At 45.5% G+C, this 25890-nt stretch overlaps 3 protein-coding genes and 1 pseudogene across 3 annotated transcripts; 3 read left to right on the forward strand and 1 right to left on the reverse strand.

The window, feature by feature from the left end:
• The first annotated feature begins 9504 nt into the window (after positions 1-9504).
• LOC124689538 (lecithin-cholesterol acyltransferase-like 1) lies at positions 9505-12917 on the forward strand. Its single transcript, XM_047223055.1, has 4 exons — positions 9505-9576; positions 9669-9784; positions 10963-11442; positions 11524-12917. Exons 1-4 carry the CDS (start codon positions 9505-9507, stop codon positions 12434-12436), a joined length of 1581 nt encoding a protein of 526 aa, XP_047079011.1. The 3' UTR covers positions 12437-12917.
• On the forward strand, positions 12728-15030 carry LOC124689539 (annotated as a pseudogene).
• A 1380-nt stretch (positions 15031-16410) lies between these two features.
• LOC124686265 (mediator of RNA polymerase II transcription subunit 7a-like) lies at positions 16411-19635 on the reverse strand. The gene is made up of 6 exons (XM_047220241.1): positions 19529-19635; positions 18410-18564; positions 18262-18331; positions 17863-18029; positions 17705-17778; positions 16411-16988 (listed from the first exon to the last, which is right to left on the reverse strand). The coding sequence occupies exons 2-6, from the start codon at positions 18551-18553 to the stop codon at positions 16907-16909; spliced, it is 537 nt and encodes a 178-aa protein (XP_047076197.1). The 5' UTR covers positions 18554-18564; positions 19529-19635; the 3' UTR covers positions 16411-16906.
• A 238-nt stretch (positions 19636-19873) lies between these two features.
• On the forward strand, positions 19874-24329 carry LOC124686266 (26S proteasome non-ATPase regulatory subunit 7 homolog A). Its single transcript, XM_047220242.1, has 10 exons — positions 19874-20101; positions 20991-21083; positions 21172-21253; positions 22074-22170; positions 22248-22323; positions 22497-22555; positions 22637-22759; positions 23620-23677; positions 23783-23868; positions 23993-24329. Exons 1-10 carry the CDS (start codon positions 19915-19917, stop codon positions 24062-24064), a joined length of 933 nt encoding a protein of 310 aa, XP_047076198.1. The 5' UTR covers positions 19874-19914; the 3' UTR covers positions 24065-24329.
• Positions 24330-25890: the final 1561 nt, after the last annotated feature.

The following is a 25890-nucleotide window of genomic DNA, read 5'->3' on the forward strand; positions in this document are numbered from 1 at the left end:
AAGTCAGAGAATCCCGCGGAGCCGCATGGCGTCATTTTATGTGTCCTAGTAACCACTCCAAAAGACGGAATTGGGATACGGCAGTTATTTTGGAACACCCTTCACAAACAGGGCTATCAAGTCCGGAGTTCTATGACTTTTAGGGAAAACGAGTAGGAAACGGTCCGTGACACCGCAGAGTTTGTCGGAACGAGGCCATATTTGGCACGTGCGTGGTCCCTGGGATGGGAAGCAATGCCCCGGAAGCGGATTTCCAATCCGACCCATGGCCGATGGTTTTTTCATTTTTGGCCGATGGTAGGACACCGCCTCCGCACCACATATCACATGCCATATGTGCGTGCTAGCTATCTGGAAATCCCTACGGCTTCCTGCGGTGTCCCGCCGAATCCGCTGGAAACTGACCGGATTTGAACTAGGGGTACACTTTCCGTCGCTCAATAAATTCCGCGAAAAATTTTTTTAGGTCTATAACACATCACTTTATGTGCTAATTTTTTTTCGTTTAGCATGTTGGCGAAGGTGCACCAGCGCGTCCGGTACGGCCATTTCGCATCTCCCGAGAGGGCCGTTTTGGCCAGATGGCAAGCTGGACGTCATATTTGGATTAATCTAATTTTTAGGTTCAAATGATGATATGGATGTTATATTTAGATTCCTCTCATTTTTCTGATCGATTTACACATATTATTTGTGGAATTTCGATTTTTCGATTTAAAGATATTAATTATTCCATATTAAATAGAAAAAAACCAAAAAAAAATTCATTTTATTGTTATTTGAATTCAATATTATTATTCATTGTTACTTATATATTCATTGTTGTTTACTTAAGTAATTTTTTGGAATTTAAAAATAAAGAGTTGTGACATCACAGTCCAAGGGTTAATAGGGTTGATAGACTATTTTTATCAGTAAGGTGTCAATTCTTTAAGGGAAGCTCATCCGAATGGAACCAAGAAGTTAAGCGTGCTGAGGTTGGAGTAGTGTGAGGATGGGTGACCGGCTAGGAAGTTTAACCATGATTGTAATTTGACCTAGGATTAAGTGTACTTAGAGTTAAAAGTGTATGGGTGAAAGATAAACAAGTAAAAAAAAGAAAAAAAATGGTGTAAAAAAATTAAAATTTGAAAAAATTTAAAACTCTATGCCGACGGCAAAGCCCTCGGCATATAAAAAATTATTTTTTTTTCGATTTTTTTTTTGAATTTTTTTTGGAAAAATGAAAATTCAAATTTTTAAAATTTGTATGCCGACGGTTTTGCCGTCGGCGTAGCGTGCTACGCCGAGGGCCGGGCTACGCCGACGGCAATATTATCTATGCCGAGGGACCTAAACGCTGACGCCATACGCCGAGGGCTGCCGTCGGCGTAGCCTACGCCGAGGGCCAGGCGTGGCTACGCCGAGGGCAGCTGGCCGTCGGCGTATGCGTCCATTCCTGTAGTGAAGCTTGATGGAGAACAGTGATTGTACGTAAGAGCATAACCATAAAGATTTTTTTTTGCGAAAATAACCATAAAGATTTGGCGTACAAAGAAGCTGATGATTATTTTGAAATAGAGAGAGTAATAATTTGGATCAAAGATTGACAAATGTTCACCATTCATCTCCCGGACAGCACAGATTGATGGACGTTAGCTTTTGCATTTGGTTTTCTTATCTCGTACTCATATTTGATGAGCGGCAGATTAAGCATTGTTTCCATCATTCTGCTGCTACACTAGCACGTTTCGAAAGTTGAAACAAGTGTAACATTCCTTGCAAGTGAACATTTCAATGTAGAAGGCCAAGCTCACTTGCGCTGCTGGTCCAGCGAGCATGAGCGTCATGAACAGCATTCCTGAGAGGAAGGGCTGGAAGCCCAAGGGTGGTGGCGACGAGGAGAACGTCCAGAAAGGAGTTGCAGTAGAGTAGCACGACGAGTAGTAGCCCTCCGCGATGATGCACCATCGCCCGAGCTTGTGACGCATCAATGGATGCCGTCATGCTCCGTGCTGGTCGCGCACCGAGCGGCGTGGCCCGCCATGACAGCACGACGGATGTGTCAGCCTGCTTGGTTCCTGGTCTCATGGGTAGTTTGCGGGCAGTGAGATGGACCTTCCGCGTTGCGCAGTGTTGAGGGCGGCATGGTGGTGGTGCTATCGTGGAGTGGCGAAGGCGACTCACTCATGAGATAGCTAGCTAGTCTGAGCGGATTAAGCTCCTAATCTTTGCACCCAGTAAAATAAACATATATTGTCAGCTTATCTCTGTCAACGGACCAGCATGCCATACTATAAAAAGCAGAACATAATAAACCTGTGTCTAATAGTTCGGAAACAAAGCAAGGTCCATTAAAACTAAATTAAATTCATCGCACATTCTGTCACAACCTTAAAATATTAATTAAAAAATTAAGCATAGTTAACTTAATATTAAAAAATGGCAATACACAATTATGATGATATTGTTGAAAATATAAGCAAATATCCATATAAAATAATCCGTACAAATAAATGATAAATTATGACCATGAAAACAACAAATAAACTAATCGTGCAGACTAATAAGATAGATGAACAGAGCACATCTAAACAAGACAAACAGATCGCATCTATCACAGAAACTAGAAGAATAAACTCTAACAGAGGCTGAACGAGAAACGACAAGATCACATACTTCGCAGCAGCGTCGTTGTCGCCCATGTTGAGGTTGTCGAAGAAGTAGCTGAGGTCCGGGAAGAAGTTGTCGGTGTGGAGGAACTCGTCGTCCTATGACGACGTCGTGATGCTAGTAGTCGCACCGGAGCGCTCCCCAAAAACCTGATTGCCCCTCATCCGTACAGGTTCACGAGAGGCAGGGCAGTCGGTGCACGCCGACGGACGGGATGAGGAAGACGAAGGCGGCGGCGCAATGAACTGGAAACAGGTAGTCGCGTATGCGTCTAGTTGTGGCGGCTATGGTTGCGTAGGGTCTTATGTACTGCGGTTCGGGAAGGTCGTGGGGCGCAGCCCACGTCTGAGTCGGCACAGCCAGCCACGATCCAGAAAAACCGGAAGGCAAAACGGCTGAGTAACGCGTCCGTTAATGACTCAAAATTGATTACACAATTAATTTCCTAAATTCTAAACAGCAAAAAGATAAGCTCGGCTCGGCGAGATTCCCGCAACCCGCGGCGCGTCGGGACGTGACGAGGCGAGCGGCAGCGGAGGAGGAGTGCGCGAGGGCTCTCTCTCTTTTCACTCACTTACTAGGACTAGTAACAGCCCACCTTATATACCACTCCAACTCTCTTCCAACTAGCAATGTGGGACTAAACTTCAGCCCCCACTAGTGCAGCCACTGATTATTATAATGGGCCATGTGAGTTTCAGAATTTAATAAGGGTCCATGGGCCAAAAGCCAAATGCCCAAAAATTGCAGCAGATATGTGGGGTCTTCCTCTAGTACTGCGTATCTTCTAGCTTCGGCTGCAAGTCTCTAGAACAGTTAGTTCGACTCTAGATGGAAACTCATTTGAATGCATATTCTGATAGTCGAGCTCACTATCGGCCTCAAGCTCAGTTGTCATGGGAGTACAACTTTTACACTCACCTTGATAACACCTAGATGCGTTGAATGAGGTCCACTGTAAGACTCTCAAGCGACACCACATTCTTTATATTATAACTTGTAAGTTCGATGAGGCTCTTTGAACGGCTAATATAACTGATCTCCATGATCTTGATCGAGTCAGCCATGGGGATATTTATGCATGTGCCTTAGTTGTGAACATGTAATTGAGTCGTTCAACATGCGTAGCTGCAAAATGGATAAATGATTCAATTTTATGGATCCATACATACCAGATAGCATTGTAGGATGAAATGAATGAAAATCGTCAGCGCCTTACTTCTAATACCAAAGTTTCCAATGCAGGAGACGCGTCAAGGAAAGAAACCAAAGAAAATGCGTCATGATTTTGCTGGAGGTCTTCGCCTACACAAAAAAATGGCATATGTATCAGATATTACACCAAGTATGAACAATGTAAACAATATAATGTATCTTTTGACGCCCTATCCTCTAGAGAAAAGCTCATAAACGTAACTGCGACCTACCAAATGTGTGAATTACCACGGAAATTGTTACATACTGCTATATATAATTATGCATTGAAAATACTATCAGAGTATAATTCGATCATCTACAACCCTGAAGTCATAATTGAGTAAAAATAAACTGGGCTTAACTCATACCGTATTGGACTACTCAAACTACTATAAGCTGTGAACTGATAGAAAATTTGCTCCAGTTTATCAAATTTAAGGTACCGAAGTGAGTTTCAAACACCGTCCAGATAAAAGTGGGCCTGGTATATTGTATTTTGTTTGTTTGTTTCAGACAGAAAGAGGGTGAATTCTTGACTCCCTAGTTTAAGAGCAATCGGAAGCCATCTTTCAAAGGAACAAGTTCTATCAAACTCGGTTATGCCACAGTAGAAGCTTGAATGTTTTCAAGCTAACGTCTGCATGGTTCTTTGGGAGTGCCGTCAATTTTTGGTTGAATGTTTTCAAGCTAACGTCTGCATGGTTCTTTGGGAATGCTCTCTTCGCAAAAGAGCTTTGCGACATTCTCAGCAGTTTGGAGTCTGCTAATCCTGGAATTGGGAAGGCGATTGCTTGTGTCTTAACGGGAATGACAATCAAGGGAAAAAGCAAGAAGGTGGGTGATTGCCCTAGGACGGGCATCCGGAAGGAGAAGCCATTGAGACGCAAAGACAAGAAGTGTGGCACCATAGGAGAGGCGCCTTCAGGTGCTTGATGAATGATCTTTGATTTCTTGTCCTCACCGTTTGAGTCGTTATGTGGTGTTGGTGTCGCATGTTGTCTTTTGTTCAGGTTTCTCAAGCTCTGTTGTGTTGTTTGTGTGTCAGGGTTGCGTACGTGTGTTGAGAGGTTATCATGATGCCTATGTGGACGTGGGGTTGTATCGGTTTTCGCCCGGTTTTCCGCAATTAACTGGGCATCTTCTTCTTAATCTCTACTATTAAGAGCAAACTGTTGAATGCCTGGTGTCACATTTTCAGTATGGACAATAATACCCCTCACGTCTACTATCCAAGATGATTTATCCCACGTCTGGCTGGATAAGTGAAGAGAGTAGATAAAAAGAGCGGTATCTATCCGATTCCTATAAAATTGCTAACAACATCCTCACGAACTACCAACTGTCCTCCGCTTAAATTAGAGAAAAGCTTTAAATGGGTTGATCAATTCAGGCCAGCCATCTGCCGTCGCGCGGGACGGCCGCATCTCCCGCGAGTGAGCATGCACGCTCAGCAGGCCAGAATACCACGTACACATGAATGTACAATCCATCCATCCATCAATTCGATTGCTTGCTTAGTTAGCTAGCTTTGGCTTGCTTTTTTTTTTTTTTGAACAGAGTACGTTAAAACATATAGTACAAGCTACACTAGGGGCCTGTTTGGTAGACTGGGGGAGCTCAGATTTTCTCACCTCATCCCACTTTTTTCCAAGAGATGTTGTTTGTTAGACCGGCTCGGGCCAACTGGGCACTGCCCACATGATACGAAAAAGAGGCCTTAGCCCTGCCCGAGAGCGAAGCTCAGATTGAGCTTCTCTACTCAACCGAGCTGAGCTCATACGGAAAAAGCCACCGCGGCCCGCGTGCGCGAGGCAGCCAGCTAGGGGTCACAGCCCCGCAGGCCCATTTGCCCCCGTATTCCATCCACGACCGCCTCCTCCTCATCGCCTCCACAACCTCGCGCGCCGCCGCGGTCTCGCGCCGCCTCCACAGCCATAGCGCCGCCGCGGTCTCGCGCCGCCTCCACAGCCATAGCGCCGCCGCGGTCTCGCGCCGCCTCCACAGCCTCGCGCCGCCGCCAAGGGCCTCGCAGACGAGCGCCTCCATGGCCACGGCGAGGGCCGGCTCCACCACAGCCGCAGACGAGCGCCTCCATGGCCACGGCGAGGGCCTGCGCCGCCGCTTCCTCGAGGGAGGCTCCGCCACGGCCGAGCTCCGCCAGCCAGCGCCGCCGCGCTTCCTCGGGGGAAAGCTCCGCCACGGCCGAGCGCCGCCGCGGCCGAGCGCCTCCGCGACCGAGCGCCGCTAGCCAGCGCCGCCGTGCTTCCTCGAGGGACAGCTCCGTCACGCCCGAGCGCCGCCACGGCCGAGTTCCGCGACGAACGACGGACAACGGACGAGCGCCGCCACTGACGAGCGCCGCCACGGCAGAGCGCAGTCAAGGCCGCCACTGACGAGCTCCGGCGTGGGCGAGGGAGCTCCGGCCAGGGTTCCTCTTTAGGGACCCGATTGCTTTTTTTTCCCTATTTACAGGGACCTTATTGGTTATTTTGTGTACATGTGGACTGGATCTCGTTTCATTTTTATATGCAGTGGTCTTTGTGCAAATTTTAGACAACCTCAGCTATTCTTAGCACATACCACCTACCAAACAATAGATGCACTCAACATATCTCGGTTGGCCCGACCTACCAAACATACAAGAAAATCTATGTTCAACCAAGTTAGGGTCAGCTTGTATGAAGGCAGATAGTTGTTCTCTGTTGGACCGGGCTACCAAACACACCCTAGCTTTCTTTGCCTTCATATCTGCCTAGCCTTCCTTGCCTTCATGTCTGCCTAGCTTGACCACTTCGCCACACTGCCTGCTCTGCTTCTAATCCACTGCGCCACACCGCAGATAGTAGGGACGGGGTCACCAATGCTGCTGACTACACCGTTGACAGTAGGCACGACGACGCTGATGGCCATGTCACCAACTATAAGGATGACGCCATCGCCGGTACGAACAACACTGCCAACCATGCCACCGACTGAGGAATAACAACTAGAAAGACGGTACCGATGATAGAACGATAGGAGCAATACATGGGTAACATCTAAAGGTATAAATGTTGCACCCTCATGGAGCACTCCTGGCCTATCCATGATAGGGCATGTGTCGAGAAAGCGATGCGCACTCGCTCGCGTCCCTCCACATCCATTGAGCCACAAGTAGGCTTCTGGTTGGGTCAGCCCGAGGAGAAACAAAAAAAATCCTGAACGGAGGGGAAAAGGCAATCGCCAATCGCTAGAAACACTATCGTCTCTCCCCTTCCCCTCCCGCCACGCCGCCCGCCGCCTCCCTCCTTCTCCTTCGTTGCTCGCGTGCTCCGCCCTTTCCCCTTTGCCTCCCACGTGCGCTCCGTCGTTTCGGCCGCCTCCCTTTTGCCTCGCTCGCGCGCTCCGCCGTGTCGATCACCGCTATACTGCAGTGCCCGATGGCAAGGAGGACGCTAGGAGGCGGCACCACACCGCTGCCCGAATCATGGCTACGTCTATGCTGGAGTCGATGGAGTTGTGTGGGTGGCAGGAAGGGGAAAGAGGCCGCAACGTCTTTCTCAGCATGTGACCCGCTCCGGACCACTTCACTGATGAAAAAATGTTGGCCTTTTCAATTTTCTATCCTTCAACCTTTGTTAATTTTTCAGTGGCCTATGTAGTTGTTGAACTTTGATTGCGAGGATGCATTTTATGTACATATTTTGGTGTTGATGTTGGATCAATTCCAAAATTAGGTGGTGACACTGGTTGGACGCGGGAGGTGCTGGTGTCTACACTAGACTCTATCTCCTGGCCATGTTCTTCGGGTGTGGCACACTTGACCTCCACTGGTGTAGCTTTCTCTCCGCTTGGATGGGAATTTGATGTGGAAAGCGAGATGTATACACCTATTTTTCTCTGCTAGATCATCTGATTTTGTTTCTCCAATTACACCATGTGTTCCCTAGAATTTCTACATAGCCTATATATAAAAAATCATAAATAAATAAAATAAAATTAAATAAATACTCAATTGGACCACCCTGCAATTTTGTGTTGTATCCGCCACTCCACGCAGCGCGCATGCATGGAGAATTGTTGATCTGCCTACTCTTCCCATTGTTTTTTTGAAAGGAATACGGTAGGGGAAGCCCCTACAGTGATTTGGTTTTTTAAATAATAAGAACCCAAATTCGCGTCCCTGGAGACTTGAATCTGGGTGGCTGGGTTGTACATCCACTTCCTTAACCAAGTGAGCTAGGCTCACTTCTTACTCTTCCTATTGTTCGTGGTAGGGGCTACTACACAAGTTTCTATTTGAGTATTATTACATAGCGATATAGACAATATATATTGTAAATCATCAATGCTTAATTGTCAAAAAATGCACCTTATTATGTCAAACCTGCAACTGGAGGCCGAATCAACATGGAGAAAGAAGAATAACATAGGATAGAGAACCAGAGTGGCCAAAGGTCGATTTAAGGGGTTAGTGGAGACATTTGGATGGCCAAAAAAATATACATCTTTATAGGAGAGGACTAGAGAAGATGAGCTTTAGAGAGGAAGATAACAAGTGATCCATGGTTCAGTACATGATTAGTTTTATGTGTTTGATTCTGTTTTATCATGTCCTCGTTCGTACAAAATGCAACTTTCTCATACTGAATTGACAAGAGCACTTTAGGGGATTTATAATTGTTGTACATGGGATTTTTCTGTTTATCCGCGGTATATGTTTATGCTTTGATTTTTTTTGGAGTTCTAGAAAGATTTTGTACCCACTTTAAATACGAATACACTTTTCTCATTATTGAATGAATCCAAAGAACAGATTATAGACTGTCATATTTATCTGTTCAAAATGATAGAGATTAAACTGAGCTTATTTTTCGTCCATATTAGGACATTATGTTGAATCTTGTATTATTGGCACAGATATGTATTAACATCAAAGTCCATTATGAAATTGATGCTTTGAAAAATCTCATTGACCGCAAGTTCGTTATGATTTTCAGGGAGAACGCTGGCACCCATTATACATCAGCATCACCATGACAATTTTTAGAGAACTTCTAAATTTTTCTCAGGCCCATGTCTATATTTTCCTAACGCCCTGACTTGTCTCGCTTCTCTAATTTTCCCTGCCTCATGTTTCAAGCGTGAGCCTTTCTAGAACACCAATATGTAGTTTGCATGGAATAGATAGACGCGCTATAGGCTTCAAGCAACAATGCTCCAGAGCTAAATATCCTTTACTTGTGTGTGCACAGATTGTATACTACATGGCGAGGTACCATACACTACCCTTAGATACATATGAAAGATATTAATTGCTGTTTGCTCCGTAGCGAAGCACGGGCATTCTGCTAGTTAATGGATAAGGCAAAGCTTTTGCCTTCGTTTCAAAAAAAAAATTTGGTTGAAATTCTCTCCTAGGCACTCTTTCTTCATGTCAATTGTATCGTTATTAAAGTGGAGATAGGAATGGCATCTCCAGGATTGCAAAAGGGCGCGAGATAGGCAAGCAGCACGAGCAGCTTCACGCATTGGCATTAGCTATTATTAGAAATTTGGTCTGCACGCTGCACGGAGAACCATACAGTGACGGAGTAACATTGTACCGCGGGTAGCTGTCACTAGGAGGCGTCTCAGCTTGAGATCGAGACAAAAGTTGGGTCACGGTCGAGCGCGATGATGAGCTCTCCCTCCGTCCCTCCAGTGCACGTGTCCAGCCACGATCATGAGCGGGACTTCTCATGCAGGGTACACATTTGGAGGAGCATAACATGTGTAGTGCTGTAGGCGTAGGAGAGAGCTACGTGACAATTTCCGGCAACCGAATCGATCCACTCCAGGCATCCGTTGACATCATATCTGGATGCGACGACGACGAATTTCCTTTATTTTTCAACCGTGCTGTATTTGGGAACATTGCATTCACTGGTTTACGTCTCAGTCTGAGTTTCTACAGGTATTTATATTTGCGACATCACAATGGCGCGCGCGTTCCATGGAGGCAAAGGCTAAATAAAACAATGTGTTGGATATAAATAGGTTGAAACAGACCGCACATCACTAGGTTACATGTATTGTGGTTTCCATCTCAGAGTGAGTCTTGACGGCCCCTAAAGATTGTAATAAGAGTAGATTTCATTTTTCGCCTCGTAGCTTCACATTTGTCATAACAAATGTCTAATAAAGAAGGAATTTGTTTCGTTTATCCTTATCAATAAAACTATGCACATATAGTTTTTTTTAGAAAAATTCCATAATATAAGGTGTATTGCGTTGCCCCGCTTGTATTGTATAATATTTTTATGGATTTTATAAGGTTTCCTTATCTTATTTAAAGTCATCTATTAGCTCACGTCAGTTTCCTAGGGTTAAAGTTAGCTAAACATGGTGTAATTTTTCCTAAATGTGTGTTCTTCAATTTACGAAACTATATGGCTTATATCTAGGAACAGAGGGAGTATAATTTATTACCTCATTCTGTCATATGGAACAGGTCATCAAACTTACCGTGTCTCACCAAATAAACATAAGAAAATATAAATAGTTATAATATCATGTACTATAACAAAATAATAATAGTAGTAGTAATAATAATAATATATTATTATTATTATTAACCTGTAGTAAATCTAGCCACACATAGCATGCAGAAACGATTGGATTTGTTCGTCAGAATATTTAGGTGACACGGGTAAAATTCAAACGAAATAGCAATATGTGTGTGACACATAGAGTGTACACTAAGTCACTAACTCATGAGGCCTGGCCAAATCGTATACTAATCTTGATTGCAAACCTTTTGAGTTTAACAACAAGGCCCTATAAAAAGGCAGTAACGCGCCACACGTACAGACATGTTCTACAAAAATTGCTTTCAGACTCACAGGTCGCAGCAGATAGGGCGAAAACAGAAACGTGCATAGCCTGGATTTTCAGCAAGCCAACCAACGATAAGCCAACCAGTTGATAACACGCATGTCCGTAGAGCTCCCGTAACCAACCAGTCCGTAGCTATAGAATTATTGATAAAAAAGGGCCAAATCGTTAGTTTAGCAACTAGTAATCTACTGCCGACCACTCGATCCCTGCTGCGCACTATCTACTATCCATTCGAGCTGTGTCCTCCTTATAAAGCCAAACAAGAACCACCACCTTACGTACAAGCACAAATCGTCCTCCAATCTCCATGGCCACAAAGCTCCAGTGGTTGCCATTGCCACGGCTCCTGTTCATCCTCTCCACTCTCTTCTTCGTTGGGCAAATCGCCGCCGCCTTGCCATGGATTGAGTCCCACCAACGATACCTCGACCAGCCCTCTGGCCTCTACCCCGTCGTGCTGCTGCCGGGAAGCAGCTGCAGCCAGATCGAGGTTCGCCTCACCGATGCTTACGAGCCGCCGTCGCCGGTCTGCGAGGCGCTCAAGCGCGACGGCCGGTGGTCCCTGCTATATAAGAACATCACTGCTCCTGATGCTGAAGTCCCGTGCTTCGCCGATCAGCTGCGCCTGGTCTATGACCACGCCAGCGGTGACTACCGCAACGCGCGCGGCGTCGAGACCCGCCCCCTCTCCTTCGGCTCCACCCGCGGCTTCCTCGCCAACGAACCTGCCGACAGGTAAGTAATTATCCAAAACTAATTCATCTCTACTACTAATTCTCTATAAGTCGTCACTTCATGAACAAACTTGCAAAGCAGGGAGCTGTGCATGGGGAAGCTGGTCGAGGCGTTGGAGCGAGAGGGGTACCGCGACGGCGAGTCCCTCTTCGGCGCTCCGTACGACTTCCGGCACGCACCCGCTGCGGAGGGACAGGCGAACAGGGAGCTCTCCCGGTTCCGGCGTGCGCTCAGGGCGCTCGTTGAGCGCGCGAGCAGGGCGAACGGGGACAAGGCGGTCGTCCTCGTCTCGCACAGCCAGGGCGGCTACTTCACCATGGACTTCCTCAGACGGAGCCCGCTATCATGGCGCAGGCGGTTCGTGAAGCACTACGTGATGGCGTCCACGGGCGCCGGCGGGTTCGTGGTGTCGATGCAGTTCTTCACCTCCACTGGCGACTCATCTTCCAGCTCCCCTCCATCGCCTGCAACCGCCATGTCGCTGCCCAGCGTTGGCAGGACCTTGCCCAGCAGGTTCACCGCGCTGCCGTCTCCCATGGCTTTCAGCGACGACACGCCGTTGGTGGTCACGCGGAACAAGAGCTACGCCGCACGCGACATGTCTGCATTCCTGGCGGCTGCCGGGCTACCTCCCGACATGGTACGGCTCTACGAGACACGGGAGCTCCCCGTGGCGCTGAACCTCGGGGCGCCGTTGGTGCCCGTGACGTGCGTCAACGGCGTCGGGGTGCCGACGACGGAGATGCTGGTGTATAGAGACGGCCTCGACGGCACCCCGGAGGTGACCTACGGAGACGGCGACGGGGTCGTGAACCTGGCCAGCATAGTGGCGCTTGACAAGGTGATCGGTGGAGACCCGAGGCAGGAGTACTACAGGTCCGTCAGGATTGCCAACATGTCTCACCGCGGCGTCGTCTCGGATCCTGTTGCTCTGCGGCGAATGGTCCATGAGATTCTTGCGGCCACTAGCGCCGAGGATACACGTGTGATCTAGCTTGCCTAGGATAACGCTGCCTGCATGAACAAACACCTGAAATAAATGAAGAAAATGAGCAAACATTTAATAACAAGCCCCATAGTATAAATTGGGAAATGAGAAAAACAGAATTAGAATAAAGTATCATGATTGAGGGGAATTCTATGTATGCTTAAAGTTGGATATATCTATTTTAACTCTAATGCAAATATAGAATTAATGTGACTAATTCTCTCCGTCGACTGAGAATTAAGATAAGATATGTCATCAAACTTCCGTTGCAACTCAAGTTGCAACTAATGGTTAAGCATGAACCACGAAATAATCGAACGGTTCAGGGCATTTGCGGCCACTAGCGCCGAGTATACACGCGTGATGTAGCTTGCCTATGATAACGCTGGCTGCATGAGCAAACACCTGAAATAAATGAAGAAAATGGGCAAACATCTAATAACAAGCCCCATAGTATAAATGGGCAATGAGAAAACCAGAATTAGAATAAAGTAGGTGTTTCATGATTAAGGAGAATTGTATGTATGTATGAAGTTGGATATATCTATTTTGTCTCTAATACAAATGTAGGATGTGACTAATTCTCTCTGTCGACTGAGGAGTAAGATAAGATATGTCATCCAATTTCGGTGCAATTCAAGTTGGAACTAATAACTAAGAACAAATCACGAAGTAATCGAATGGTCCATGGCATTTGCAACTCATTGCAAATACCTCCCCGACAAATTGGACTGAGAATCAGCTGTATATAGTTGCACTCTCAAGTGGGTTATATGCTTACGTTGAATCCACACCACCGCAACTCTACTGTTTCTACCCCTATTTGCTGATTGACCAGAAGGCAGGAAATGATTCTCATTTAACAAAGGTTACCTTTATGAATGGAAGCCTCGAGCTATTTGGGCAGCCAGGCGCGCCAACCTCATTTAAAGATCACATTGCCACCATCTGGATCCACCCGGTACATGAGACTAGAGTCAGAAGGACAACTGAGGCTTAATGGATTGCCTGATGGAGAAGTACCCATTGTATTGTCTGACGCAATGAACATGAATGATTGTGCTTATCCAACAGTCTGTGGGGAGTACGGCATATGCACTGCCGGCCAATGTGCTTGTCCACTTCAGAATAACTCTATTTCAGGCTACTTCAAACCAGTGGATGAATGGAGGCCAAACCTTGGTTGCACACCAGCAACTCCAATCTCTTGTGAACAAATGCACCTCCATGATCTCTTGACACTTACTGACATTTCTCACTTCGATAAAAGCTATTACGTTGATGCTATGCACACATGTTTAACTTTAAACGCAATGAACATAGATGACTGTAAGAAAGCCTGCTTGAAGAACTGCTCCTGCATGGCTGTTTTTTCCAGAGCTGGAGAATGCGCGTGGGTGACGAAGATCTTCTCCCTGCAATCGATACAACCTGAAAATGGTGGTTACAACTCCACTGTTTACCTCAAGGTGCAGATCAATCCCTCCAATGGAAACAAAAAGAAGGTTCTTGTAGGTGCTACACTTGGAGTTGTTACTGCTCTTGCATTGCTTGCCATTCTTGTAATTCTTTCTCTACAGAGGAGGAGGAAGTAAGAAGCGAAAGGTGAACAATTTGATTTTGATCAATTACCTGGAATGCCAACAAGGTTTTCTTTTCAGAAGTTGAGAGAATGCACTGAAGGATTCGGCAGGAAGCTGGGAGAAGGTGGGTTTAGGTCAGTTTTTGAAGGAAAATTAAGTGAAGACAGAGTTGCGGTGAAACGTTTGGAAGGTGCTAGACAACGAAAGAAAGAATTCTTTGCAGAGGTCGAGACTTTTGGCAGCATTGAACACATCAATCTTGTCAGGCTGATTGGCTTTTGTGTAGAGAAGTCTGAGAGGCTTTTGGTATATGAATACATGTCAAGAGGGTCACTTGACAGGTGGATTTATTACCACCATAATACTGCCCCTCTTGATTGGTGCACCCGCTGTCGGATCATTCTGGATATTACCAAGGGCCTGTGCTATCTTCATGAGGAGTGCAGGCGCAAAATTGCTCACCTGGATATAAAACCGCAAAATATTCTATTGGATGACAACTTTAATGCCAAAGTGGCAGATTTTGGACTATGCAAGCTAATAGATAGGGACCAAAGCAAGGTAATGACTAGAATGAGAGGAACACCTGGGTATTTGGGGCCTGAATGGTTGACGTCTCGGATCACTGAAAAAGTTGATGTCTACAGTTTTGGAGTTGTCATCATGGAAATAATAAGTGGAAGAAGAAATATTGACAACTCTCAGCCCGAGGAGAATGTCCCACTCATAAATCTATTACGAGAAAAAACTCAAGAAAACCGGTTGATTGATCTGATTGACAAGAATAGTGATGATATGGCCTCGCACCAGCAGGAAGTGATTCAGATGATGAAGCTCGCAATATGGTGCCTGCAACATGACAACATTCAAAGACCTTCAATGTCAACCCTGATCAAGGTATTGGAAGGTGCAATCAGCATAGAAACTTTTGACGCAAATTCACTCATGTTTGTTCAAGATAATCCATCAACATCTCCAGTTCCATCTCAAGCATCCATATTATCTGGCCCAAGGTGAAACAGGCATGTAATGAGCTGAAGAATTTCAAAGTATGGACTTTGGCTTTTGTATAATATTATATTTGTACCTTTGAATGGTCTCCATGGCTACAATCTTTCATAATACTAGTTGCTTCATTGAGATGATTTTGGTGCGATGGGAGAAAATCAGAAAATTCATGAAATCAACAGGAATAGTATATTATAGATATATCTAGTGGAATTAGTCCTCAATGAATACTTCAACAAACAGAGACACTGGTTTACCATTTAGCTGTGTAAAGAATCAGGAAACCATTTAGCTGTGTGTAAAAAAGAGGAACTCGCATTTGGCATAAATTAATTTCTTTAGATGCAAATCACTTTTGCTGAACGTGCATGTACAAGGACAGAAAAATGTTACTATGTGTGACAGACTTATGGCAATGAATAATCGACTACAACATTCTATAGTACTAGTTGTTTTACTGAGATATTGGGACGATTCTTGAAAATCAACAGGACCATATCATCATTATTTCTAGTGGAAACATTACAACTCAAAAAAGACTAGCGTAAAAAGGTTGACTTTACATGATGATCTCAAAAGATCTAGTCTAGACCCCTCATTTTGCTGAATTTGGACAGTTCAGTTTGTCCATACGCAAGTCTTATGCGTCACAAAAAGGAACAACATGGACTACAATTCCTAACTGAATATTTCCAAAATCAAGCGAGATACTTATTATCAAGGTAGCTCGTGTCTCATATTAAATTGTGTGGCTCATTCCTACACATCAATCAGTACCGTAGTGGGTCAATACAGTGAAGCTAACTGAGCTCTTCGACTGGGAACACAACACTTACACACAGGCCAAAGGTAAACGAGGTAAGATCTTACGGCAAAACGTAGCTTCTGGCGAGCAGGAAGTATACTGTCCAGAACTGCTTAGCCTTCATGTGGCGTGGGTACAGATCATACCGGATCTTAGCGAGTTCCTGAGCGGACCACACCTCAATGTGCACAAGAATATATCTTTGGAAAAAACTGGCCAAAGAAGATGAGATCCACAGAGACCCTACCTTGGCTTTATCTAACACGGGGGGGGGGGGGGGGTGGGGTGTCACTGCTGGTAGTCCGATGGCTCGCTGCCTGCCGCCTCCACAGAGTCTGGGACACAGAAAAACATGGCACCATCAGCAATCAAGACGGATCGAGCTGGGGGAGCAGAATCGAGAGGGCTGTCAGGGTGTACCTTGGTTGGAAGGCCAGAAATTCTTTGATTCTACACATGCCTCAAGAGTTTGCTCAGAACTCAGGAAGCAATAAGAAGTTAAGAACCATGGGATCAGAAGAAGCACAAAACTTTGAAGCATGTTTAGGTCATGATAAACGGTGACAAACTGTGACAATAAGATCAACCAACAACCAACAACTGAACATCTAGCAACATCAATCTACTACAACACAGTGACCCACGACTATGAAGCACAAACCCAACGGAAATATGTCCAGATTACAGTGACTAGAGGTAAAAAGGATGACTAAATCCTAAGTCCTCAACAACTATCATTGTGATCCAGTGACTCCTAAACATGCAACATTGGTGCTGGTTACGAGGCCTGGAGCATGCCAGAGCTGCATTCCGGTACATAGCATAGAATTAAACAAAAAGGGAAACACGGATTCTAAACATTACAAAATGTAAGTAATCCAACACTGGGCTAACCACATTCAGTGCTTAGAAGCTTCACAACATACACATCCACCTTGACAAGCTAGAAGTATCTCATAAATGTCTTAATCCAGGCTATTTCTACAGGCAACCCGCGAAATGCATTCACCACCTAAAACGCCGATAGTTCATCTTTATCCAGCCAACCTGGCACCAAGAAACCCAGTTTCTCAGAGGCCTTCACATTGGAGTCATAACCTGCTGGCTTCCATCTATAATAACCAGCGACTCCCCAAGTAGCCTCTGTGCCTCCTCTCTCCTCCTGAATTAACAGAAAGACAATACTTATTAGGGATGTTAAAACAACATTGCTACAATAGCATCAGGAGAGTTAATTAAATAGTTACACCCGTTAAAAGATCCAAACAAATATGCATCATACCATATAAACTGTCTGTTCAAATATGCGGCATTGGTTTTGATATTTGTAACAGCATATGCTCACCACATGAACAAATCAATCAAGAATACTTGATTTGATAATTCAATTTTTACCAGTTACCATCATTTCAACTATATTTTATCTTTCGAACTGAGCAGCTAGTTGCAGATGGAAGCATCTTTCGGCCTTCTAAACTGCAGTAACTAGCTATAGCATGAGCTTTCACCCAATCAGTGGTATGAGCAGAACAAGAGACTAATATTATAGAAACCACAATAAGCATTGCTGGTTAACAATTTCCTGCTTATAAATATGGATGATAGAATAACATGATTATTTACACGACACATTTCCCCCTAAGATAATTACGAATTTACAGTTATATGATGGTTGCTTCAGTTTATAGTGCAGGATTATCAGGGACCAGCTAATGTAATCAAGCTAATGATAATACACTTGTATTCCCCAAGAGGTACTGAGTACAGACACACGAGCTAGATGTCTACCCTTGCCTATGAATCAGTCATGTCCAATGTAAGAACAACAGTATGTTCGTTCAATAACCAAGTCAACCTAAAGGAAGTTCAGTTACTCACTGCTTTATATCCTCAATTGCTTGCTTACGGCGCTGTATCTGGTTCTCAAGAAGGTGAATCAATGTCGCTCTTGCCTAAAGAAAACTCCAGATGAGTGGTGCTAGTGAATAGAAGAAATATAGATCAACCGCATGGAATCAAAAAAACACGGCTCACACCTGGTGTGGTCGTAGGGAATTAAGAAGATGGTGCAGGTTCTTGAAAATGAGCGAAATATCTTCAACCCTGCGAGCATATTGAGACGGCCTCTCCACTAGAATATCTGCTAGTTCCAGGATATGGAGTTGGAGCTCTCTGTTGAGTGTCCTTAGTTCCTTCTTGAAGTCTGCAGGTGAATCAGTTTTGCAAATAGCCAGCCCAATAAATTAAATAAAATAGGATAAATATTTATTATGCGCTCAAATTAACTTTATAAGAACAATCACTTTGGCTTATCAAAGCTGCAAGTGGATTTACCATGGCAGCCATAATCATTAACAGATCACAACGTAACCATCTGAAGTATATTATAAATCAGTAGATAATCAAATACATGATGAAAGGAATGACACACGCACCAATATCTGGGCCCTTTGGATAGAGCTGCCGAACACCTTGATCCTCCAGACTTGGGAGCACCACATCTGTCTAGAGAGGCAAACCCAAGAGTCAGCTTTGACACAAGCAATGACACACCACAGAGAAGAAACGTGACAAGCGATATACCGTGTAGGTAGCGCCGAAGAGTTGGTACGCTCCATCGATTGGCGGTGGGGGTTCCGGCGCAGACGAGGGGTCCTGCTCAAAATCCTTGTACAGCCGGTAAAACGGAGGGGGCGGAGGGTACGCCGACGACGAAGCCATTGCCATCTCGCCTTAGTCTGCGCACGAGGGACCAAGACGAGAGGAAGTAGGGTTACGTTTGAATCAGTTACAGCATCTTTGGAAACGTAGCATCTCCAGGAGAAGCAAATCGTTAATGCAATTTCTTTGTTGCACTTGCAACCAATGATACGTATGTGTAATATATAATAACTAACACAAGAACAGCTTCTTAACCTATAAGGGGAGGAAGTTCACTACCGTACTAGAATCCATATTAATCAGCGACATAGATACAGTTGTTACGGTTCCAAAGTCCAAACACATCGTTTCAATATATCCAACCCGTCGAACATATTTACATGGCATATCTTCGAAAAAGAAACACCACCAACAAACTGTCTGACACCATTTTAAGTCAAACCAAATAACAATCTCCAGTTGGCTATCTCTTTCATCAGAAAAAAAAGGTTCCAGTTCCAACACGGAATGACATCATAATGCCGTACAGACATGTAAACATATGCTTCTGCTTTCTACTGAAGATACTCATTCTACCGAACTAGTAGCGGAGCTAGAAATGCAATAACAGCAAGGGGGAAAAAACTCCCGCGGCTGTATGCAAGGAACATGACACTACGCAGTACCGGGAAATTGTCCGAGCAGAAGTTGCCGGAGCAGAGCACGTCTAGGGAACGCGCGCGCTCGTACTTTGACAAACAAAGTAAGGAGCATTCTGAACTCTAGATTTAGACCCCATTTCGTTGGTTCCAAGCTTCTGCTATGTGGTTAAAAGTTTTCCTAGGGCAGTACACTGTTTGCCGGTCAGATTCAGGGCACAAACACCGCAGCGATTAATTGTTTTGCAGCTAGAAAACTAGAAAATCTAACTTCAATCAGGCACAATAGATGGGGATACGGTGCGGCGGCACAGAGCCAGCACGGAGGCTTCCTAGACGGCGGCGCGAGATGGGGGACGCGGCAGGAGATTGAGAGAAGGAGGGGGGGGGGGGGGGGACTTACTTGCGTGGCGCCGTGCCGGAGAAGGAGGATGAGGCCGGAGAGGTGGAGGCAGACCGGCACGGGCGCGTACCTCGAGGAACGCCGGGGGATCCGCCGGCGAGCGAGCGGGCGGCGGCGGAGGCGAGAATGCGAGACTGGTTTAGGGTGGGACGGCGGCGATCGGCCAAGATCAATCTGAGCCGTCCACGTGCGATCCAGTCCATTTTCCCGTTTTACCCCTCGGCGGACCCCGTAAATCCGAAAACACCCTCCGCTTCCCCACCAAGAAAGAAAAGAGCCTTCCGCTCCGCTCCGCTAGCCAACCCCCAAAGCACACACGCCGCCGTCGCAGCCGTACGCCGCAGATCCGCCGCCGCGCGCCGCGCTAGCCAGAGAGCTCGAGGGAGATGGACGTGGTGAAGGCGGCGCAGCTGTCGGGGCGGACCCTGGAGCGGGTGGTGGTGCACCCGCTCGTGCTGCTCAGCATCGTCGACCACTACAACCGCGTCGCCCGCGACACCCGCAAGCGCGTCGTCGGCGTGCTCCTCGGGACCTCCTCCCGCGGCACCGTCGACGTCACCAACTCATACGCCGGTAAGCCAGCCCAACCCACAGTACCTAGTCTTCTTCTAGGGTTTGCGCCGCCTAGCCTACTCCGGGGGGGATCTGCCCCTCTGACGCGCCTAGGGTTTCGCGGAATCAACCCCTTGGGTGTCGACCTAGTTCGATCTGTAGAACCCAGCTTTGAGGCGGGTTGCACGAATGACTTGTATGCAATTATGTGTTGCGTGTGTACACCGTTAGGGGTTCTAGCGGCAGATCATGGTAATAACCCTCAGATCCTGGGTACCGTTGTGTGCTATCATTCCTCCTGATACATGAATAAGTTCCATTCTGCGGCCAGTTGTTGTTGGTTTCTATGTTTTGATGCAGATTTGTTCGAGTCTTGGTACATTTATTCGCAAGATTGGTTTTGCTACACCAATTCTGATATTACTTCAATTCACTGCACTTAGATTGTGTTAGCTATAGAGATCGTATATAGTTATACACCACTGGAAATTTGTATTCATGATGACCACTGTAAAGTGAGCTTATAATGAGAGACTTACCCCAAGGAGGAAAAGCTAACATACTGAGAAAACTATCTAGGTTCTCATGGATTCAAGTAAGTAATACACATGAAAATGTCTTGGTGGCCTTGGATTGCGTTACAGCTGATTTGATTATTAGTCTACTCACATGGCTAAAATTTCAACCCCGTCACTGCCCCACTAGGGTTTGTGTGGTTCTGGTCCACCAGTCTGCCTCCGGAGGATCCGCCAGCAGACCCAAGGTTTCGCGGAATCGGCCGTCTGTGTGGACATAGTTAGATCAATCGGCGTCAGTTGCTGTAACTCTTGCGGCCTTGCATGTTTAGATATGCGCCAGTGCTCGCACGGTGGTAGTTACTTTTCTGATTTTGCAACTTGGGATTCTGCAGTGCCATTTGAGGAGGATGACAAGGACCCGAGGATCTGGTTCCTCGACCATAATTACCATGAGTCCATGTTCTCCATGTTCAAGAGGATCAACGGTATGCTGTTTTAGAATTCTCTAATATGCTGGACCTGCCTTGTGCAGTTGGCTCTGTTGTTCTGATGGGCCGTTTCTGTTGGATGCAGCCAAGGAGCATGTTGTTGGCTGGTACAGCACCGGCCCAAAGCTAAAGGAGAACGACTTGGATGTCCATGCGTTGTTTAACAAGTAAGTATATGTTATGATTATGCGCTACAACCACATGTCCTGCAATAATTTAGGAACTCTGTTTCTGTTTGTACACAATTGCTCGATATGAGTACGCACAACTTGTAGTGTCTTAGAATGGTAGAGTGAGGTTATAACTTTATACATAATGTTCAATGCTACAATGCTAGCATGAACTCTTCAAGGAGGCTAGCTGTCTGTATGGAGCTCCATTCATAATCTTGTTTTGTTTCAGTTCCTGCTTGATTTCGTACTGTTTGTGAAACATGTCTGGACAAATAATATCGCTTTAGCACAAATGTTTGCTCTATGGGTTAATCATATAGCTAATAATCAATTATTTATTCTTATCCTTAAATTTATCTCCTAGACAAACCAATAGAGATTTTCTGATAACCTTATAGAGTTTCTTTATGAAAGTATAGCGATCTTAGGCGTTACAGAGAATAGTCAGCTTATTGATATTTACATTAGGTTGTTGTGCTATTATGTGTCTTCTTATAGCACATTCCATCAGTAAACAATCAAATGAAAATAATAAACTTGTTTACTTAAACTGAAAGTCTGACACATGAGTTTAGTGATGTTTTGGTGGTAACTGACAGTCTTACAAATGAAAATAATAAACATTCTAACCGTTCACCACCCTTTGTGTATATTACTTTGGGGATGCAGGTTGAGTTTGCTGATGGAAGTATCATTGTGTTTTAGCCCCTTCAAACTATCTATTTTGTTATCAGTCCTAGGATGCATGTCTTGTATTCCCTAAGGTACTTACTGTCAATACAATTAATTTTGATTCTTGCTTTGCATCGTGTAGCTATGTTCCTAATCCTGTCCTGGTGATTATCGATGTTCAACCCAAGGAATTGGGAATACCCACAAAAGCATACTACGCTGTAGAAGAGGTTAAAGAGGTGGGTGTGTGATCTAAGAAGTTGGAGGTTTATGTTTGCTTGTCAGCTTCACTAATGTATTTGGCTGTCCTGTGCAGAATGCTACTCAGAAAAGTCAAAAGGTGTTTGTCCACGTGCCTTCAGAAATTGCTGCTCATGAAGTCGAGGAAATCGGTAAGACTTGTTTGATTGAAATTGTATGAGAAAGGGGCATCATCTGTGGCACTTATGAGTTATAGATATAGATTCATTTGGCTAGTTCACTTTGTGCAAAAAATATGATCACCTTTTTAGTTCACTTCTGACTGTTAGCTGATGTATGCTTTATTGCTTCATGCTCTCTTCAGGAGTTGAGCACCTTCTGAGGGATGTGAAAGACACAACGATAAGCACACTTGCAACTGAGGTATACAATTAAGACAGGAGGGTACAATTCGTAGCTTTCTTTATGTATACCATGACCGTAATTTTTAATCTGCTAATGAAGGTCAGCAGCAAGCTTGCAGCCCTGAAAGGACTTGATGCAAGGCTTACAGAAATCCGGGGCTATTTAGATCATGTAATTGAAGGGAAGCTCCCGCTGAATCATGAGATTTTGTACCACTTGCAGGTTTGGCTTTTGCTTGCTATATGTTATATGTATATTTTTGGGTGTTATATCTGATCATTTCTCCCGCTTGTGTCTCAGTAATCCTCTATTATGCGAAGTCCCCATAAATTTTATCATGCATCCATAATCCTTAAATGTTTGAAATGTTTCTCTATTATTAAAGGTTACCGAATGAATTATCTAATTACAGTAGTCTCCTGAAGAAAATTTTAATGTTTGTCAGTGATTTCCTAGGGATTATATGAAGTTGGGCAATTAGTGAGAAAAATGAATTATACAATCATTTTCAGTTCTATGTGATACTACAAGCAGTTCTCACCAGAAGTTAAAGCACATAGGATGCAAATGATGCTTCAAGCCTTTAATTCATCACTTGGATTCATAAACATTTAGTTTTTGGATGGTCTGATCATGCTTTATGCATGTCTGTTATGCTGTCCTCAGAACACTAATTTATCTAATCATACTGCTGCTTCACCACTTACTAGCTGCATAGTAGAATAATTTTAAGTTCTGTGTGATACTACCAGAAGTTAAAGCTCATAGGATACAAATGATGCTTCAAGCCTTTCGGTACATCACTTGGATCATGCTTTATTTATGTCTGTTATTCTGTCCTTGGAACGCTAATTTATCTATTTATGATGTTGCTTCACCACTTACTAACTGCATAGTAGAATAAGAAAACATGATAATTGATGGTATATGCATGCCTTAACACATTTGGTAATGGTTGATCTTTTATTCCGCGCCCAAATCTGCAAAAAAAATGAACTTCATCCCAAGTTCTGCTACCGAAGAAATTTAGCATTTTTAACTGATTGGGTGAATGACATATTCATTTTGAAATTTCATTGCAGGACGTGTTTAATCTGCTTCCCAATCTGAATGTAAATGAGCTTATTAAAGCATTTGCAGGTAATCACACATGTTGCCATCAATTTGACATAACTGACTTACTTTTTCCTTCCATTTCCTGGGTTTTATAACCGCAGCAACTTTATCAATTATCATTTCTTGCAGTGAAAACAAATGACATGATGCTGGTCATATACCTGTCTTCCCTTATTCGAAGTGTCATCGCACTCCACAACTTAATCAACAACAAGGTAAGCTGTTTGGATCCGCTAGTAGCCTAGTATCTTTGTCACACTGATCACAGCTATGAAGTTATCCCCTTCCTCTTTTTTCACTCTGTGGGAAAGTTTCTAAAATATTATTTTGCGATCACAGATGCTAAACAAGGAGCACGAGAAGGTCGAGGATTCGAAGCCAGCCGCGATACCTGCTGTGGCTGGGAGCTGAATGTGCCCTTGTTTGCCTCACTTGGGGGATACCCATCTTTGACCCAGTGCAGGACAAGCAAATTGTGAAGGCTGCATTTGTACCAAGTGTCTTGCCCTTGAATTTACACTTTCATGTTCACTTCACGTATGATGAGGTCAACGGCAAATCCTTACGTTCTGTAAACTTTAGATGGTCTTGAGGTTTAATCTAGAGTCTTGTACTGTTTTGTTTGCTGCGTCATGTTCTGCGATGCCTATTGTCTCAGTACAATCTATGCTTACAAGTTACAACACATTACTGCCTATTCTTTTGTAGCATGCTTGCTCTGGAGAGTATTGTGGTCATGTATCTAGGATGCTAAATGGTTCATAGTACTTCGTCTACTCTTTGGTAGCATGATAATGTTCTTTCTTACTTCCATATTATACCGGACTGGGCGTTTTTGCTCCTGAGCACATATGAGCTCGTTTTGTGGACCACTTATTTGGTCTTTGGACATGAGCGAGTGTAGTTCTTTAATCGTGATACTGAGCCTAGAAAATATAATAAACGCATGCCAGTGGAGTACGGTGGGACAAGGTTGACAACCGTGGCCGTTTTGACGGTAGATGCGGTGGACCTATGGTACAGATGACCATGCATGCGCCCTGTCTATACTGCTGCTCATCGCTCACGACATGCTCAACCCGTCCTAGCTCGATGAAAATGTGCGCCGCTCAAGACAGCTTTCTGGTGCTGATCCAACCCGTCCTAGCTCGATGAAAATGTGCGCCGCTCACGACAGCTTTCTGGTGCTGATCCTAAGGGCAACGCGGCCGACAGCCCACCGCTCGCTCTACGGGCCAACGTGGTCTCGTGGGTGTGGCGCCCACGTCGTCCAGAGCTTACCTGACATACAACACGATTGCACTCGCACACCTCACGGTCAACCAGACGATCCTGGAGGCCAACGCAAGCACTAATCGCGTGCACATGATTGACGTCCATGCCGCGCACGGCGTGCAGTGGCCACCGTTTCTGTAGGCCACCTGCGACCGTGCCGACAGCAACCTCCGCGCTCACCTGAGGTTAGGATCACTGGAGCCGGCCACGGCAGCGACGTGCTCCTCCGCGCCTAAACCGTCTACGTGCCTTCGAAATGTCCCTCGACCTCGCAGTCTGCTTCCACCCGCTGCTCTTCCCCTGCATGGCCCAGCTCGCAGCTGACCCAGTCACAACCACGGTCTACACCTATACGAGACGCTGGCCGTCAACTGCGTGATGTTCCTCCACAGACTTTCATGGGATAGGTGACCTCGCCGCGTTCTTGAGGTGGGTCTATCAGACGAGCCCGGAGCCCTGCGGTAGCTACAGTCGCCGAGACAGAAGGAAGCGCCGGCGGAGGAAACGACGACGACGACCTGCCGTGGCGGGTGGCCGCTGCTATGGACTTCTACTCGGTGATGCTCCATGCGCTAGAGACCACGGTGCGGCCGGGCAGTGCGGAGCGGCTGTCGATGGAGCAGTAGGTCCTGAGCACGGCGACCAAGGTTGGACAGGCCCGACGGCGGTGGCAGGAGTCCCCGCTGCTTCAGGGCATGCGTTGCCGCGCGGCGCTGGGCTATGACCGCCAAGCACGTTTGGCAGTGCAGGTGTGGCTTCGCTCCAGCTTGCACTGCACTGTTACACTACCCGTCGATCGGAGCAATACGGTCAGGCCTAGAGGAGTCCCGCGGTCAGTGTTTGCTGGTTGTGTACCGATAACAGCCATCCGTTAAAGCAACGTTAAATATGTGCACAGATGTGGGCCCGTGTGCTGCAAACTGTATGATTTTAAAATAGATATACCATCTACAGTAGAGGAA

The sequence above is a fragment of the Lolium rigidum genome, chromosome 2 (genome assembly GCF_022539505.1).
Source record: "Lolium rigidum isolate FL_2022 chromosome 2, APGP_CSIRO_Lrig_0.1, whole genome shotgun sequence".
NCBI classification, from domain to species: Eukaryota; Viridiplantae; Streptophyta; class Magnoliopsida; order Poales; family Poaceae; genus Lolium; species Lolium rigidum.

What these genes read in the sequence shown, in the direction of transcription:
- LOC124689538 (XM_047223055.1), top strand. Translation starts at nt 9,505, where the DNA reads ATGATGAGCTCTCCCTCCGTCCCTCCAGTGCACGTGTCCAGCCACGAT. An exon ending in AGCGGGACTTCTCATGCAGG is followed by an intron (nt 9,577 to 9,668) that starts GTACACATTTGG and finishes GATCCACTCCAG; the next exon opens with GCATCCGTTGACATCATATC. An exon ending in GCCAACGAACCTGCCGACAG is followed by an intron (nt 11,443 to 11,523) that starts GTAAGTAATTAT and finishes CTTGCAAAGCAG; the next exon opens with GGAGCTGTGCATGGGGAAGC.
- LOC124686265 (XM_047220241.1), bottom strand. Translation starts at nt 18,553, where the DNA reads ATGGCAATGGCTTCGTCGTCGGCGTACCCTCCGCCCCCTCCGTTTTAC. An exon ending in TCCAAAGGGCCCAGATATTG is followed by an intron (nt 18,030 to 18,261) that starts GTGCGTGTGTCA and finishes ATTCACCTGCAG; the next exon opens with ACTTCAAGAAGGAACTAAGG. An exon ending in GCAATTGAGGATATAAAGCA is followed by an intron (nt 16,989 to 17,704) that starts GTGAGTAACTGA and finishes CTGTTAATTCAG; the next exon opens with GAGGAGAGAGGAGGCACAGA.
- LOC124686266 (XM_047220242.1), top strand. Translation starts at nt 19,915, where the DNA reads ATGGACGTGGTGAAGGCGGCGCAGCTGTCGGGGCGGACCCTGGAGCGG. An exon ending in CATGTTCAAGAGGATCAACG is followed by an intron (nt 21,084 to 21,171) that starts GTATGCTGTTTT and finishes TGTTGGATGCAG; the next exon opens with CCAAGGAGCATGTTGTTGGC. An exon ending in ACAACTTAATCAACAACAAG is followed by an intron (nt 23,869 to 23,992) that starts GTAAGCTGTTTG and finishes TTGCGATCACAG; the next exon opens with ATGCTAAACAAGGAGCACGA.